Below are 18,177 nucleotides of genomic sequence, written 5' to 3'. Positions count from 1 at the left end.
AGCTTGGTCTTCTTGAGCTTTTTCATCATGCCCTGATCCTTTGATTTCCTCCTTATCACAGTTTTCTGTCACCTCTTGCCCTTCCCCTTTTTCATTTATTTCTTGCTCCTTTGCTTTTTCCTCCTCCTCCTCTTTTTCTTCCTCCTCAGGAAATACTCCATCTTGTTCATCCCCTTCCAGCCCTCCCTCTTTTTTTCCCTCTATATCCCTTGTCCTTCTGAAGTCAACAAAAATTGAAAAAGGCATGCAAAAAGAAAAAAGAAAAGAATAAATTAAAGTTAAGGTCATGGAGAAAAGCATGCATGAGCTCACAAGAAAGGAAATGCAAAAGGAATGAAATAAAAACTAAAAGATGGAAGCAGTCATATGTTAAACCATGCTGGCTAAGACACCAGCCTACACTAGAGAACCTTGGGACGTTTTCTTAGGACAGTCTCTAAGTCCCTCTTCGAATAGAAGTTGCATGGCAATACATCACATTTAGAAATGTATACATAACTGTATGACAGAAACAATGTGGTCCTAACAATGCTCATATAAGCAGATGTTTAAACAATTTTTTCAAACACACCATTTCTCTCAAGAGGACAATTTTCTGAGAATTACTATAGGCTGACATTGAATTTTGCTGAGAGATGCAGGTGGGTTACACCTTCCAAGAAAAACAATCTTTCATTCCTTCTACAGCCAAAGCTCCTCTGAGTGTGCACAGGGCACAGGCAAAGGAGATGCTGTGTTTTGCTCACAGATACACTATGTACATCTTGTTGAAGAGTAGTTCAATGGTTGTACGCCTACAGTTAAATTGGACTAGTGTAAGTATTAAATAAATTGAATTGGTCTGTGTAAGTATTAAATAAGACTTCTATCAAAGTTCAGCAGCTCTAGTTTAAAAGGAAATTAAGATGCCTCTGACATTGCTGGCACAAATTTTCAAGTTAAACTGTCTTTTCAGCCGTACTAAATATTTTACAAAATGGTTTTCAGAAAGTGCAAATCTAAGTTTGTCTAATGCTTGCTGACAGCATATGTTTGTTATTTTAGAGTATGTTAGTATAACCCAAGATGACAAAACTTGGCTAAAAACAAATACCATGAAGACTTAAAAAAGCATTGGATGAAGAAGACATTTAAACCAGTATTTTGCAAATTTTCACCTAGGCAAAATATTAATTTCAAATACAAATATTGACAAATGTTCAGTTACTTAAATTACACGACTATGGCTGGCACTACAGCTCCTCGTGCTCACCTTATTTTCTTGTTTCCTCTTGGACGCTCTGACTGGACGGACATGTAGCTTGTGCTGCTGAAACGTGAAGCGCTGCTTGTCCGTGACACAGCAGACACATCACTGACATCACTGTCTGAAGACTTATTGGAAACATTGTCTGAGCCTCGCTGAGGATCCCGTCCTGACCGATACTGTAAGAGGAAAGGGACAAAGATACAGATGTTGTCAGTGACATATTACCACAAATCAACTATGGAGCTGGTCCCTGATGCTATCTAAACTGCCTTTGTCACCAGACTGCCTGAATTTTTATAATGAAGTTCTTAACTGATACAGAATAGAGGTTATGTCTTGGTTTCTATTAATTTTACTCTGCTTTGCTATCCCGTTCAAGTTATTAGTTCCTCAGCTTCATCCATAGAGTGACTTGTACAAAACTTCTAGCTCTTCCAAAGGTTTCACAAACCTTAGCAAAGACATCTAAACCATCAAAGAATATTCTTACCACAACTGTTTCACCAGTGCATGAAGCAAAGCAGAGAGACGTAGTGACTTGCCCATGATTACTGAGCTCATGAAAGATTGAACAGGAGACAGAATGTGCTTCGTGCTATCTATAAAATATGTGTCTCTTTTGCAGCCTAGCCTATTTTCAAGAACTTCTAGCTGACAAATGTTAACAATTTTTTTTTAAAAGTAAATAGATAGATGAGATATTATCAAACCAAAAGACAAAGCGATGTAGCTGTGCAAGCAAACCGCACATCTTGCTGAACTGCTGGGCTGGGAAGTCTGAAAGGATAGGACAGGACTAGAGATAATTTGTACTGACAATGTACAAATGCCTCAGAAACTAAAAGATTACAATAGTGTTTGAGCTTGTTAACAGTATATTCCAAACACAGAACTGGCAGGTGACTGGTGATCAGCAATAAGCCCATACAATATAAAGCAGTGTTGTGCAGAGGTATTCAAGTTAGATCTGAACAAAATATTATGGCTATTTGTTCTTGTTACACAAGTTAGCTCTAAATTAATGCTAAATCAGTGCCACTCTGCATTGCATTATGTGCAGATATAATAAATAGCAGAAAGATATTTTTCCCTCTCCTCTTCATATACAGACGTTTCTGGGTATACAGAAATCTGATGGGTTACTATTGATAATCTTTTCAGAAAAATAGTATTGCAGGGTGAATTGTCAATGATCACCAGTAATTGGCTGACATGGAAAGAAGACAGTATGGCAAGATGTGACGAGCAGCACAGACAGGACTGAAAGAAAACAATGGAAGAACATAATCTGCATAATACATCAGTGGCTTGTTGAACTCTTGGGGTAGCAACATTGGACTCAGCCACCTGGAGAAAATAATTCATAATGTAAAGTGGCAGACCTGTGTAGTCCTGCAGAAAAGAAGGGTGTCCAGGTTTGGCTATCAACTTTGTCCCTTTTTTATAGTTTTAGAATAACTGTCTTTCACGAAGTACACAGATCATTTGCTTCTGTTCTCTTGCCAGGAATGTTACACTGGGAAATATTCTGAAAGACTGTGCAGTGTCTAAATAGCATTTCAGAATAACATTTGAGTGCCTGTTTACCATAAATTAATTTTACACTTGGAAACAGTAAGCTATTTTGCCCATTTTAAGATGGGGAAATGAAATAAAGGCAAGAAAAAATGCTCGTGCAGGTTACACTGTAGACCTGTTGCAGACAGTGACCAAGCACAGCCTGAACTGCACGCTTATGTAAAATGGTTGCACATGCTGCAGCTGGCTTCCTGATCTGTGCTAATTCACAGTGTTTGTGTTCATTGACAAACCACTCAAGGCCTCCCCAGCCTTTAAGTGTGAGAGTGCACTTAGCCAGCCATAAACTCACAGAGTAGCTCTGTGATTACAACATTTAAATGTTGTAATATTTACTGACTGTTTTTATTGATGCCATTAATATTTTTGCTTGATAAAGAAGACAGTACCTATTATTATTGATATATTCATTTGGGAACATAAAAACAATGATTAAACAGCTGTCCTGATCATCAGAGATAATGGAACATTATACCAGAATAAAAGGATTGTTCTTTTTCAGCAAATCCTTTTAAAAGAGCAACTACTTAGCCCTTTGAAGAAGAAAAAAATAACTATGCCTAGTGAAATGTGTATACATCGAGTCCTATCTATTCAGTTCCACCCACCTAACACTCCCTAGAATAATTCTGCAATGAAGACAAAGTTATGAGTGCAGTTTGTGTTGATTTAGCCTAAAGCTATGAAGACTGAGAAGTACAGCCTGGTGTACTGGACTACCACCACGCACTATAGAAAAGGCAACGCGGAGCTGCCCTCAGGCCTTCCGTATTTGCCGAGACTCCCAGGCAGATGTACTTGCCATGCTGAACCCTGTGATGCCAAGACTACGCTGCTACTGGCTCCCAACAGAGCTAACGTGCAGCCAAGTCGTGTATGCCTATATAAACAGCTGTGGTACTGACAGTGGCTAGTGACCTCAGGGTAGACACACCGCTAGCATTACAGACCTAATGTGGCTATCCTTTGGGGAAATAAGATAGACCGTAGCGTCAGATGTAAATCATTGATGGAATTGTTAATTACATTCCAATTAGGGGATAGATAATTACTTGTGGTGATTCATAGAATAACAGACCTCAACCTGCAGATCCCACACTGAGCTTGCCAAGCAGTCCATGGAAGTGAGCCCTTCTAAATTAAATACATGCAAGCAACATGAAGCGGCAACGGTTTCAGCATTGCACAAAGTTATTCTGAAGAGTCATTCTGCAGCACTCTGAAAGTTTCAAAAACCTATGGGTTTGATTTTATCTGTTTCATTTCCACACCTGGAGAACATCAGTTCTTAAAATACATTTTTCACAGCAGTGTGCTGTATATAACAAATCAGACATTTTCATAAATAAAACAATCGTATTGTATTTTTTTTAAAGCTAATGCAATAGTAATAATCTAGTGATATATGGTGAAGATTGAGAATTGCTATGGCAAGAAGAGCAACTTAAAAGTAAATAATTTCAGAACTATAACGTGAAAAAAGATCATCAGATCATTACCTTGTCTCTTTTTTCTCAGCTGTATGTAAAAGTACTTCCCATCAAATGTTTTCAATTGGGTCAGATGGCACAGAAATATTCTTTGACCCTTACTATTTCAGGATGTTTTAGATTTGAAATTGGGAAAGTTAATGGATCCTTTCATTAAATTTGAATGTCTTAACATACAATATTTGTTTTTAAAAGTTTTATTTACACATTGTCTGAGTTACAGTCTCAGCATCTGCTAGCTGCCTACCAAAGTAACATCTAGAAACTGAAACTAAATTGTCTTTCTTGCTGGACAAAGCTCAGATACCTCATACTCATCCATTAACTCTGCTCCAGATTGCTCTTTATTCTGCTGCTAAGGTCTACTTTTGACCTTATATCTGACTTAATTTTGTTTAGGAAATGGATTATAACAGGAAGTGTATTGCATGCTAGTCTTTCAGTAACTGCAGCACAGAAGATAAAAGGAACCATATTGCTTGTCTCACAGAAGCCATGCTGGCATTTCAGTTTTACATTTGTTTCTTAAATTGCAGTTCTGTATAAGGCAGTTTCTGAAGTGCTCCTTTGTTCTCTGCCTCAAAAGTAAAATGGCACTTCCGTTGTGTGAATATTGATTCTTAAAAAGTATTCCGGTGTTTCATGTCATATACTCTGAAACTGTAAAACGCAACCATTTTTGCACAGTTTTGCACTATTCTTTCTTCAGTTTTTGTGTGGCTAAAGTTGCCCCAAGGCATTACATCTTCATATATTTCATATACTTCCTTGTTTTCTTCCTCCAAATTTCACTTTCTTTTTTTCTAAATGTCACCAACTGTATGATAAGATCAACTATTAGACTGAAAAGGTCATTATTAACCAAGTGCCATCCACCCATTACATCTGAAACACTGCTACCATTACCCATCCCTCTCCACTGCTGTCCCTACGTACTGTGCTGTAGGAGTTTGTACCATCTGAATGCACACTGCTGGGGAACCGCAGCCCCTGTGGCTGGATCCTGGCTGTAGCACGGCCACAGGTTTGGATCATCAGATCCAGCAACTACCCTGTATGCTCCAATTTCCCTCAGAAGAAAACATGGGCACAAGGACAGTAAGGGAGCCTCCTGTGCACTGATAGCTCCCTTGGTTTGGACAATCAGGAGGTCCAGGCTGTGGTGAAGTGTACCTGCCTACTATGCAGGTTAATTAAATACTGGGTTTGCTTTACTTTTTATTTTTTAAATAACAGCCATGGCAGTAGGAAAATTATCTCCTGACTTTCCCTGTGCTGGAATATATATGTCTTTTTTATTGGAATAAGGTTAAATTTTCATTTCCAACCCAATCAAGACTCATATAATATAGGCAGCATTCTGGACTTTTATGACCCATACAGCAGTAAGAGTACCCAGCCTCTTCAAACTGTTTCAACAATAGGAAGTCTGCTGCAAGCAGAGGAGTTGATTAAAAGTCGCTTTTGTATTTTTATTAGTAAGATGATTTTGTCCTATTTTGCTGTGTTGAAGAATGGGATAAGTTTCATTATTACAGATTCTATCAAACAAGTTTTAAAGTTTCTAAAAGCCCTTTCCTCTGCATTAGTAAAATAATCAGCTGAAGACCCTAACAAAGTGACAGCTAGGTGTTTGTGCCAATACCTTGTAACTGCAATAGATTACTTTCCTGTAGTGACAAATTCAAGATTATTAAAGCTGAAAAACAAATACCTGCTCTGCTTCCTAATGCAACAACCTCTGCAAACGTTTTGACCTCTTTGTGAACTACCACTATATGACTGACAGGCCACATAGAGCTACAACTGCTCTGATACTTATTTCTTGAAAGAAGCTGTTTTGCAACTTCTAATTCAAAGGGAGTTTTAAAGTGTTTCATATTGCTTTAATCTATTGCTACCAGTCTTCCATCTTGGACTATACAGTCATGCAGTTGTCCAGGCAATTGAAATTGTCAGTGATTTCCAACCGTCTTTCTATTTTATTATCTTTTTTTGTCTTTTTTATAGTTTACTCATCAGTTTTTATTTGCTAGCCTATACACAGGAACATGCAAATCTGGTCAATGTTTTTACTGATCAAAAGGTTGGGAAGATGTTTCAGACAATTGTCCATTGTGCTACTATAAGAAGATTAAAGAACCATTCTGGACTGTTTCAATAGTTCTTTGCCTCACTGACAAAAGCTCTCGAGCAGCCAGAGCACAGCAATTGTAAGAAATGTTCTGTAATTTCAACTGTAGCTTTCGGTGCAAGTTCATAGCCTCTAAAGGCATTGCAAATTTTAGTTACTACACATCATTTGAATGAATGTAATTGGATTGTTTGATTCTTTCTAAAACCTTTCTTAATGGCTGCCTAATGAAGTCTACCATTAAAAATAAAACTGAATACTTACTAATATTTACAATAGCATTACATTTATATAAAGCAAAAGATTGTAAGTAATTTTTACAAAATGCCATATACAAATGAATACATAGAGAGAATGTATGTTTATCTGTAGCTTGCATACACACAAACCCAAGATGAAGGTTATGATGAATCTGCCCTTGCATGTAATCCATACTTAGCCAACTCAATAATCTGTGCTTACATTTGTCACTCCTGTCAGGCTCCATCAAGGCAACTGAGGTACAGCTAGCCAGGTCAGCCTCTGCCAGCCCTGCTTTAGCTATCAGCTGCACATGGCATCCATCATTCTCTTGGAAGATTTAAGGACTGACCAGGGAGATTAATTCTTGCACTGCCCTGGTATTAGGTATATAATAAGCGCCACAGTTGCCTTGGGTTTCTCAATATGGAGCTGCAACAAGTTCTACCTCAGACTCGTTCTTGGTTGCTGATCCTGACTTCTGCTTTGTACTCCTGGATCCTATCCTATCTTCCTCCTTTTTAGTCCTAATTCTTGGATCCTGCTTTCTTAGCCCTATATTTTGCTTCTGAGGAGTCCCATGGCACTGTTCCAACCCTGTTATCCCTTCAGCCAGTTCTTGCTTTGCATTAGGCACCCCTTGATCTCCTGACCCCGGCCCTACTGTGCCTCTCTTGGCATTCTTGTCTTGCATTAGCAAAAAAAAAGAGAGCTACACATGGTGTTGCTACTTCTGAACAGTACGGTGCCTGAACCAGTAAATCTAGCTGGATGTACAGTGGTTCCCTGTACATCCATTCCTTACTCCCATTCCTTATCCAACATAATTTTTTCCCATTATTCAGAACATTCTAATCTACTTCTACCTTGAATAAAAAGAACTAACCGCAACCTGATTTGCAAACCCCACCTTCTAAACTATCCTAATCTCCAACAAAGACAAGTCACCAATTGAAACATGTTGGTAAAAAGGAACATCCATATTTCTATTGGACATGAAAAAAACTATTTCAAAAGTTGTCACATCTTTCCCTTAGTGGTTTGGTGCCATCTATTTATCTATTTCACTAACCAGTGCTCACATATACAGTCTTACGAAGGAGTTCCTAACCTGATTTCACTACAGGACTAAACCATATTGCAAACAGCATCCTACTGACAAATTAGTAAATAAAAACTGAACAATGAAAAAGATCAAGCAAGTCAGCAGTGGGTCCTGACAGCAAAGAAAGGCAGCCTTGGTTGTATTGACTGGAACATAACCAGTAGATCAAGGGGAATGATTATTCCCCGTTACTCAGCACTCATTAGACCACATCTAGAATATTGTATCCAGTTTTGAGACCCAAAGTACAACAATATACATCGATAAACAACAATGAGTTTATTGGAGGGCCACCGAGATGGTTGGGGCTAGAGCATTTGCCCTGTGAGGAGAGGCTGGGGGAGCTGGGCTTGTTCTGCCTGGAGAAGTGATGGCTTTGGGAGTACATAACAGCAGCCTGCCAGGTTGTACAGGAAGGATGTCAAAAAGACAGAGCCAAGCAATTCACAGCAGCTCTGACAGGTATAAGAAGGCACAATTTTACCATAGGTATAGTGAAGCAGTGGATCAAGTTGCCCAGAGAAGTTGTGCAGTTTTCATCCTTGAATGTTTTCAAGATAAGGCCCCGAGCAGCCTGTACTGATCTCACAGCTGACCCTGTTTTAAGCTAGGGGTCAGACTAGACAGATCCTGAGGTCCCCTCCAACCCAAATTACTCTGTCATCCTACAGGTCAAGATGATCCAGGAGCTGAAGAAGAAACTGCAAGGCCAGCAGTAATGCAGAAGCCACCAATGGATCACTGTCTAAGGACAACTGGAAATCTAGAGGGAGGTAGTCCAAAGGGAAGGCAAATCAAAAGACAAAAAATCATCTGCTTCACATATGTTGGCATATGGTACAACTTTTTAAAGAACTCCCTAAGTGCACAATATGAAATAAATATAGGAGAGCACTAGAAAATATTCTGGGATTACATCAAGGAGAACTTACAGGACTTGCAAATATTTGGTAAAGTAGAAAGCAGTAAGGCAGCTCTTAAGAAGTATTTGGGTCTTTTAGCAAGCTTGAGAATTAGCTTGTCAACAAGTTTGTCTTCCTACAAAAAAATCTGTTCCTGCAGTCAGTTTCAAAACACCAAGTAGTCTCTTATTCTGTTGTTCTTTTTCATACAATATAAATGACTTTTGGAAGATCAAGACAACTTCTAATTTCAGCTGCACTGATATCTGTTCTGAAATCAAGCTGTTATTGATGCAGAATTAATTCACAAAGATAGCTTCATCCAGTCTAGGGAACTAAGTGTTCTTATTTAATCTTTCTTTATGTCAGGACCAAATCTTACAAATTTTGAAAGGAGAGAGCACTGCAAACTTTCTGCTGGGGTATATGAAGTTACCACATTATTCCACAGACTGTTCAAAATCACAAAGACACTGTTTAAAATCCCATCTCTCCTATGAAAAACACAGTGGGTAAAAATCTGTTGTTTAAGGTAAAGTAAAACACAAGTAAAACAACACAGGAACAATTCTAAGCATCACCTCAAAAAAATTCTTAAAAGGCAATCCAAGATGTGTTACACACTGGAGTGAAAATATAAGATTTATAATGGCCAAGCAGGTGTCTCATAATATCTCATCAAAAGCTACCTTAAAGTCACTACTCATAGAGAGATCTTCTACTTCAAATCATCAAGTCATTGGAACAGCACTCTGGGACACAACATTTCATAATAATAAGAGGCTACCACCACTGGCCTGCATCCTTCAGTAGTATGCCTCATGTACTATAGAACTAAACATCGACTTTAAAAATGAAGATAACATTTCTATTATCTATCAAGGAAAGTAACTAAGGTTTTTAAGAGGAGTTTTCTTAGTCTGAATATTAAAGTAAGATGATCTTTTCCATGGTTCCTGTTGATTCTGACAGATTAAATGAGGTAGAAGAGAGATCCAGGTATAACATATGGCTATGGAGAAACAGCTATAATTGACTATATAAATTAGAATGAATAGAAAATCTCATGTGTCCTGTGGATGGACTTCACCTTGTTACAAGATCTGATGATTCCAACATGCCTTAACAAGTTATAGGTGAACCATGGAATGCTCTCATGTAGCCAGAATATTCCCAACAATTTTTGAACAAAAGCAAATATCTTAAAGAAATATGAGTCTACGTAATAATAAATAATAAATAATAGTAAATAAATAAGAGCTTTGAAAGAAGAACCCTTTAATGAGAATTAAGGGTAGAAGGATGTCCAACAATCAGTCAGTCCCCCTTTTCTGACATGAAAGTAATTCAGGAAAGCAGGCAAAATGGAAAATAAAGCTCTTTCTAAGATTTATTGAAACATTTGCTATCCAAATTCCCTTTTATACTGCTGACCTTCTCCTGATTTTTAACTGCCATTTAAAACAGGACAGTCAGTAACCAAGTTTCACTTTAGAGAAACAGGTCCACAGTCTGGCTTTGTGATGGTGGGTAATAAACTCGTGATGAAGACCTTCTCAAACTTCTCAGCATCTTTTTAACTGCCACAGATTAACTTTTTGATTGCCTTATACAGAAGGAAGAAAATCTATTTAAAATAGAGATCAGCAATCCTTTAGCATTCCAGAACACTGTGCCAAGTCTCCTGAAGATGCATCATCATGGATACTGTTCACTGTAAAATATCTGAGCTGTTCAAGTCAGGGTATTACAAAAATGCAAGTGTCCAGGGCTTCACAATCTACTGTGCAATTGCATTTAACGGTATCTCCAGTGCTTTATTTCCTGGTGAACTCCAGCATGTTTGTTAGGACAAACTGGCAAGCCTGCCTACAGTTAACTCACTTGTTCAATGGGTTCAGTTTCAGTGATAACTCTTAATTCTGTTTCTGGGCCTTTTTGGTCTTCTAACTCTAGTAAATCCTACTTACGTTGGATAAACAGAATCAAAGTCTGCTTCCTGTATTTGTTTCTGTTCCTCAAGTGGTTCACATGCCATTCCTATCACCACTGCACTCAAAATCTCTTGCTCTTCATACAGTCCTGCTATCCAGGCAACAGCTTATTTTTCAAAGAGGGTAACAAGGCAGGATTTCTGTTTTAAGAAATCCTCTTTTGTCTCCGATTGTTCTACCTAATTCGGGCTTCTTTGAGATGTTACTTTGCAAACACAAGCTAGGAAGGCAGACAATACACATTTTAAAGAGTTCTCATTTAATCTGGATTTTAAACTACATTTCTATAATTTGGTTTTAGTCCTTGGGTCTCTCATAAAAACAAAAACAAATAAAAAAGATGGAAAGGCAACCATCTTTTTTTATCACAGAATTTCTGTTTCATTACACTTTATTTCACCCCAAAAGGCCAAGTAGTTCAGCATACCTGATGGTTTGAGAACAGAGATATGAACTTCCCCCTTAATCCTACTTTCTCTATGTAAATAGAGAAATTAAATATGACTTTCACCAAATTTGTCCTGGGACACAGCACCTTCAAAGGAATTCATGCTGAAGAGAGCAGCTGGATTGACACATGGGCCATCTGGTGAGTGCTTATTCCTCTAAGCAGAAGTGCCTAAGGACCATGAGTAACACAATTGCTCAAGAACAGGATATAAATATATCTTTGTATGATTCCACTTTATAAGTCCTTAAATCCATAGATATCAGAGGGTGGCCTCCAAAATCAAGCATGATTTGAGGGAAGGTCCCATAATTTTTTTTCTTAATCTCTTGTTTTCACGGGTTATTAGGGTACATCTTGGAAAACCCTTGTAAAATAAGAAATATATGAGCTCAGCTGAAAATTGTCGACAAATTTTCTGCTGATTCATGTCTCGCTAAAGGGGAAACAAATCTGTAAGATGTAGATACCACCATCTCCTCATTCCTCCAAAGGCAAGTTAAACTGCTCAGAAAACATTACTTTTCCCTAGAATGTACTTCCTCAGCAGCTTTACCCTTGCTATATTGCAACTAGGGGGAAAAAAGGCTGCAGGGAGATCCTAAGCATGCAAACCGCTCCTAGGGAATAGAAAAACTGAACTGTCTCTTTTTCTTTTTAGTCATTGTGCTTCAGTTCTCAAAGAGGGAGTAATTAGAAAACATGCATTACTTATGTCTGTCATATCACCTTGTAAATACTATAATAATTTACCTCTTTGCCTCCTTGTAAGATTAATTTGAATTCACTTTTACAGAAAACATGCAACACCTATTAACATTACTTACAACTTCAACTTCACCACATAAAACACTTTAACAGTGGGATAATAATATGTAACATTTCTGGAAAAGAAACAAAAAATAATTCAGTTGAAACTGTGTGAGAAATTTAGATCATTTCACAAGACAGTTATCTGTATTGGAACTATTCTGGGGTCAAAAACTTCTGTGAATGTTTTTGAAGATCTTAAATGTCTATGAATTATTAGAACCCTTGAAGTTACTTTCATTTTACAGATGTTTCCTTAGCATAGCATTAGCATAGCATTTCCTAAATTTATGTGACTAGAAACTAGCTTAGAAGTGGGAAAGGAAACATTTCTAACTGCCTCCTAAAAATCACCCAGGTTACTTCTTTACAATTCTTGAAACTGAAAGTCATCCTGTTTACCAGAAGTGAATTGACGTTATCATCTCTTAGATACAGAAAACTACGCACAGTGTTTTGAATTTTGTTTTTAGAAAATCATATTCAAACTAAGTAATGTGCAGATATTATTAATTAGCTAGTTGCTTCAGATTAAACTGCAGAAGTATGCAAATCACTAGAAATGTTTTTAGCTGATGGCATGTGTCACTCTAGAGAGAACAGAAACAGGATGATGCATCCTGGTTCTCTGAAATTTAATGGTTCTAAGATACTCTATATGAGGAAATGAATATAACATCTTTTAAAGGTTTTGCATAGTTTGAAGAAAAATGATATATCAGATAAATTCTACTGTGGTAACACAAGTTGAACTTCGTGACAAAATTGTGTATGTTTAGCTGTTAGATAGATGAATTTTTTTCCTCAGCATAAACTGACTGTGGAAGAAACACAATTTCCAAACTTCTTTTCAGCATGATACTTAAGGTTATTAGATGAAAAGTATATCTATATTCAATGCAAATATTTAGGACAAGATGCTCTTTTAGGGAAAAAAAAAAGAGGTTTTGTTTATGCAGACTTTATTTCATAATTTTGTCCAAAATTTCATTTTCTACTATCTTGGAATACTACTAGTAGAATAACTTTGCTGCAATAATTTAACTATTCTACTTTTCATCTTACCAAAATGAACACTTTATGGGTACATCATTACTCTGTTCAGAAGTAAGGAGTAAATTTTCAGAACTGCTTTCTGTTATTTTTCTTGTTATTTCCTGTCAGTATTCACTGATTCCAGACTGTCAGTAAAACAATGATTTCCATCTGCAGGAGGAGGATAATATTCCTTCTGATGTATTACTAAAGAAAATATTCTATTGCCTAACACTAAATCAATCTTAATTCTTGTAAGCAAAGGCTTTACTTCCAACAAATGACAGTCAGAAATACCATAGGTTAGAAGGGCCACAGAGAAAATTTCACATTTTAGTAACATTCTCACTGGAAGTGTTGCTGAAGGCATTAAGACTTTGCAAGACCTCCCTGTGCTGAGGCTCCAAGGTCCTGACCCTACTTTGATTAGTTCCATTGTGCAGAGGCAGCTTTTACAGAAAAATAGTGGTGTGCTACATATCCATCCAAGTCCTTCATATATAATACTTGCAATACGGATGCTTGAAGTCACAGTTATATTCACTAAAATTAACTGCAAGGGATTATGTAGTTAAGATACTTCAAAATAAAGAATCAAAGAAATGCAATGCCTTGGGGAAATCTGATGGAGATACATAGCCTTTTTCTTGCATGACAGATGGCAAAAATTCTTCAAAACCACAAATCTGTTGTTTGGAAAAAGGTTGATAAACTGGCAAAATTTCCACTGATAACTTTGGGACTGCTATCAAAGACAATCAGCCCACTTAATAAAGAGAAGCACTGCCAGAGACCGAACCAAAGAAAATATCCACACTGCTAAAACCACTTCACAGGCCTCATCGTTATCGTCAGAATTACAAATGATAACAGTAAACTCTGGGCGAATCCTCGATCGTAGGCCCAGCTGAACCACCGGGCCAACCTCCGGTGGCCATCCCAGGGGTACCTTCTCAAGCTGCTGCAGTACAGGAGAGCCGGGCAGGGCAGGAGGTGCGTGAGGCGAGGGGCCAGCCAGCTATCCTGCCTCTGAGTCTGAGGGTGCTCAGTGGCCTCTGAACCACCCCCTGTGGAGCAGACAGACAAAGGTCCTGCTTCTTCATTTCGAATCCTACACGTTTAAGCGGGCTCCATGTGAGCACTGCACGGGGACTTCAGGTCTATCCTTTCTACTTGCATGCCATGCTTTCCTTGATTTTTCAAGGCCAATAGCCTAGCAAATTGATCTAGTAAACATGTTTCCATCTAGCTGGAACCACTGCTCTACCCTTCTTATCTTTCAAACGTGAATGATGTCCTTTTTGCGCCTATTCTGCCTGGCACAGAATTAAGTAGCACAAAGTGCAGTCTGGTGTGATACATGTTATCATAGATTATTATTCTCATTTCTTGGAGTTCCCTGACTGTTGCAGCAATTCAATTAACTCCATATATTCTCTATTTTTGAATGTCACACTTTGGCACCCAGATATTTAGTACATATTTCCATGTTAATTTTGTTTCTTGTTTTCTGTAGATTTTCTTATTTATTATCAGCATAACATCAGTTTCAGTACATCTTAGATAATTAATTCAAACACAGTCACACTATTTTATACATTAATTGTTACTCAGTTCAATAGAATCTTGGAACTTTACAGCTTAAATTCAGATAAGAACTGTAAACAGAAATAATTGAATTTACTATGAAAAGATAGCCACTTTGAATCAAAATAAACTAATGGTTTAGCAATTCATGTGTCTATACAATACGGTTCTGAAAGGAAAAGCCCTTCTATTATGAAAAGGATAAAAGGATTTAAGATAAATTGCAGTGATTACTCTGGCTGGAAATCAGTCAAAACAGCACCCAGGTGATTTTTAAATGTGAATATTACTGGAATGGTTACAATTAATTGAATCTGGCTTTGATAGAAATCTTTTGATATACATTGTGATGTATATTTGATAAATATGTGTGTTTGATAAAATATTTTTTTTCTGGAAAATATTTGCTTTTTGCAAAAGAATATTTAACTCATTGCTGTAAAACTCAAGATGTTGTGTTACACTTAGTATTTTTTGTCATTTTTATAAAATGGAAAAATGTAATTTTATGCTATTGAAATCCCTTCTTTCCCAATAAACTCCAATAACTAATGAATATTCAGAGCCAAAATAGACTGATGATTTTATTTTTTACTTTCAGGAGTAATTTTTTCTCTTTGAGATTCACTGTAAAATTATAAGGTACTTTAACAACATTTTATAATGTATTTAACCTCTGCTTTCTAGATATATGATTAGCAATAGAAGTTTACACAAAAACTAAGAAAATGGCTGACAACAGAAAGTACCTGCTGACAGATAAAGACAGCCAGTATCAGTCTACTTTCAGATGTTTATATTTCAGCCATCACCATATGTGACTGCAGTATTTGTGTTAACCACAGTATTACATTTAAGAACACCCTAAATCTCCAACAGAGACACGGATACTCAAGATTAAAAAATAAATTAGAAAAGCATCAAAACCAAAATAAATTAGAAGAGAGCTTGAAATAAATGAAAAAGAAAAATGACAGCAACAGAAATCTTTTCTGAGAGTTTGCATATCGACTGAAGAAGAAAACATTGGAAATCACAACAATCCACATCTGTATTCAAAGTCACTAAGTTACTTTTAACCCATCAGCAAAATACAGTTTGATAAAAATAGAATTGAAAGTAGCGATGTTTCCTACGTTACCATGCATATAGAGCTCAAATCTAGAATTCTGAATTTATTTCATCTAGCTACATTTTTAAGTCTTATAATTGAACTTTAAATCCTGTATTTATAGGAACCAGAACTGCAACACCAGCAATTTATTCCACAAACTTTTTGTATTAAAAATACAATAAAATACTTGATTGAAAATATAAATTCTATCAGCACTATGGGCCAGTGAGATTCTCTCTGCCACTGAGTAGTAAAATTCCTTACATATCACAAAGGAGCACAATTGATTAGGTAACCTGAGCGCTTACAGCCTTTTGAGAGTGACAGGACCTGTCCTTCCAGTCCCAACAGCTGGTTTAGCTCTCAAGTTCCTTGTCCAAAAATACAATTACTGACTAGTCCACAGGAAAACACAAAAGCCATGGAACAAGCAATAACTAAACAGTTTCTTCAGATGGAAAATTCTTTGTAAGCCCGATTGGTGTTTGGTTTATTTCCCGAAGCAAAGAGCTTATTGGTGTGGAGGTGGGGATGGGGAAGACAAAGGGACCCCATAAAACTATGCACAGCTATTCCCATTTATAAGCCTACCAAATTCTACTGGTTAGGCCCTTAGTTTTGCAGGTATTTTATAGAAATTAATTGCATGGAATATTTGTATGTGGTATTATCTGTGTTAATTTTTGCCTTCTTAATTATTCTTCAGTGTAGCTCCATTCTAATTATTTCGTCTTTCCAAGTTTTAACCAGATATCTAAAATTTTAAAATTTAAACTGGTATGTTAAAAAGAAATTTATACAAACCAGATTTCCAATTTCTGCACTGTTTTGAGGAAATAGCCTCCATATTTTATAAAATATTTTGAATATTTCTAACTACATCCTTAACTACAGAAGTTGTAAGAAACAATTATAGGGTCAAAGAGCTATATTCAGAATTGTTATAAATTACCAAATTATTACTGGGCATATCATGATCTTCCCAGAACTCCCAAACTCTAAGCTTAAATTTTCAAAAACAATTGCCAATTCAAAACCAATATAAATCAATTACAGTTTATATACAGTAAGAATATCAAAGGTCTCATTATCCTGTTTGCCTGGATGTTTGTTCAACTCCTCCTCCGCAAGGGTTTCAAGAAGAAAAGTGACCAGTGTTTCTGCTAGCAATCTTTGCTGCTCTGTGTACTGCTCCGTTTTGAGTTTTAAGGAGGAGACAAGGGCATCCCCAAAACACCATTAAATCAAATGTTTCAATCAACAACACAGGTCAAAGGATACCACCAATGACACAACTACTTACTGCAGGTTTCAGAGGAAAAAGGGAGTTCTTGGACACTTTTGCACATTGCGACAAGACTGAGAGTTAAGGAGATCTGCTTCTGATGTATTCAAACTCAACCTCTTCCACCTCCGGTGTTACAGCTCTTACCTTTTGCACATTCTCTTACACAGGTAACCCATAAGGTGGTACTTGATTCATTGCTGAATCAAAGTGTCTGAAGAACTGCAGCTTTTCAGTGTCTGCATGCTCCAAGGGCATTTCAGCCGTATCTATATTATTTAAATAAACTGAGTGCATGCTTAACTCTTCTCTTCCACAGCTTAATTTGTCTTGGTCTTGCTAACAGGTTAGAAGATCTCAAAGTAGCATGCTAGTATGCCTAATACTACTAGTCTCCTACACCAGACACAGAGAGTTATGCTCGTATATTCATGATGCACAGTATCTTGCAAATCTAAAGCTTGAACTGTGGTTACTGATTAACAGGAACTGCAGCATTACATACATCTGATGATATAGAAAGTTTCAGTCATGATCAATATGAATCATTAAAGGTGGAGTTGGAAAGTCCTCTTTGGTGTTCTATATTATTCTCTATTTGGTATACTCTTCCCTACATTTGGCTAAATAATCTTGTCACCAGTTCTGCAAAAATTTCAGTTTTTAGCTGGTCTTTTACCCCAGCTGTGTTCCTTGTTGTTCTAATATACTATATTCCTAATTACTACATTACTGACTATTACTAATTGCTATATTATATAACTGGATTTCTCTGCCTTTTTGTAGGTCATTATTTTCTCCTAATAAAACAAATAAAATGAGCCTCATGATACTTTGAGGTTTAAAAGTGTGTCAGCTAGTTTCCAGTCTCTGTTTTACCTTTGTTCCTAAAGAAAACAAGCTTTTTTCACTATTCTAACTCCTACATAAATCCAGTCCCCTTTAGTTTGGCATTCAATGCTCTAGTCTCTAATATGGCCTGAGCTGATGGAATTCTCTGTTGATTCTACATTGATTTCACATTGACTGCAAACACTTCTAGGGCTCCACATGCAAGAAGTATCTTTTCTCTTTTTTCTCAGTAGCAACAAAACTTTTCAACTCTCCCTGTCAATCCACTGGGCAGGTTCCAGCCGTGGGGGCAAGGAGAAAGGAATGGCACGATTCCTCGCATCCTTTATCCTTTGTTTATCAGCAGGCATTCCT

At 37.0% G+C, this 18,177-nt stretch overlaps 1 protein-coding gene across 3 annotated transcripts in view; it reads right to left on the bottom strand.

Moving 5' to 3' along the window:
* The window catches only part of RIMS2 (regulating synaptic membrane exocytosis 2), a 409,515-nt gene that overhangs the window by 78,549 nt on the left and 312,789 nt on the right, over positions 1 to 18,177 (bottom strand). The window contains exon 21 of one of the 3 annotated variants that reach the window (XM_009323094.1): positions 1,253 to 1,425. The exons of the other annotated variants lie outside the window; for them this stretch is intronic. Coding sequence (XP_009321369.1) covers positions 1,253 to 1,425 — 173 coding nt within the window. The remainder of the gene's footprint in view (positions 1 to 1,252; positions 1,426 to 18,177) is intronic. 3 annotated transcript variants of the gene reach the window in all.

The sequence above is a fragment of the Pygoscelis adeliae genome, unplaced genomic scaffold (genome assembly GCF_000699105.1).
Source record: "Pygoscelis adeliae isolate BGI_AS28 unplaced genomic scaffold, ASM69910v1 Scaffold174, whole genome shotgun sequence".
Lineage (NCBI taxonomy): Eukaryota > Metazoa > Chordata > Aves > Sphenisciformes > Spheniscidae > Pygoscelis > Pygoscelis adeliae.
Note: the sequence above shows the minus strand (reverse complement) of the source record. Positions and strands in the feature narration are given on the sequence as shown.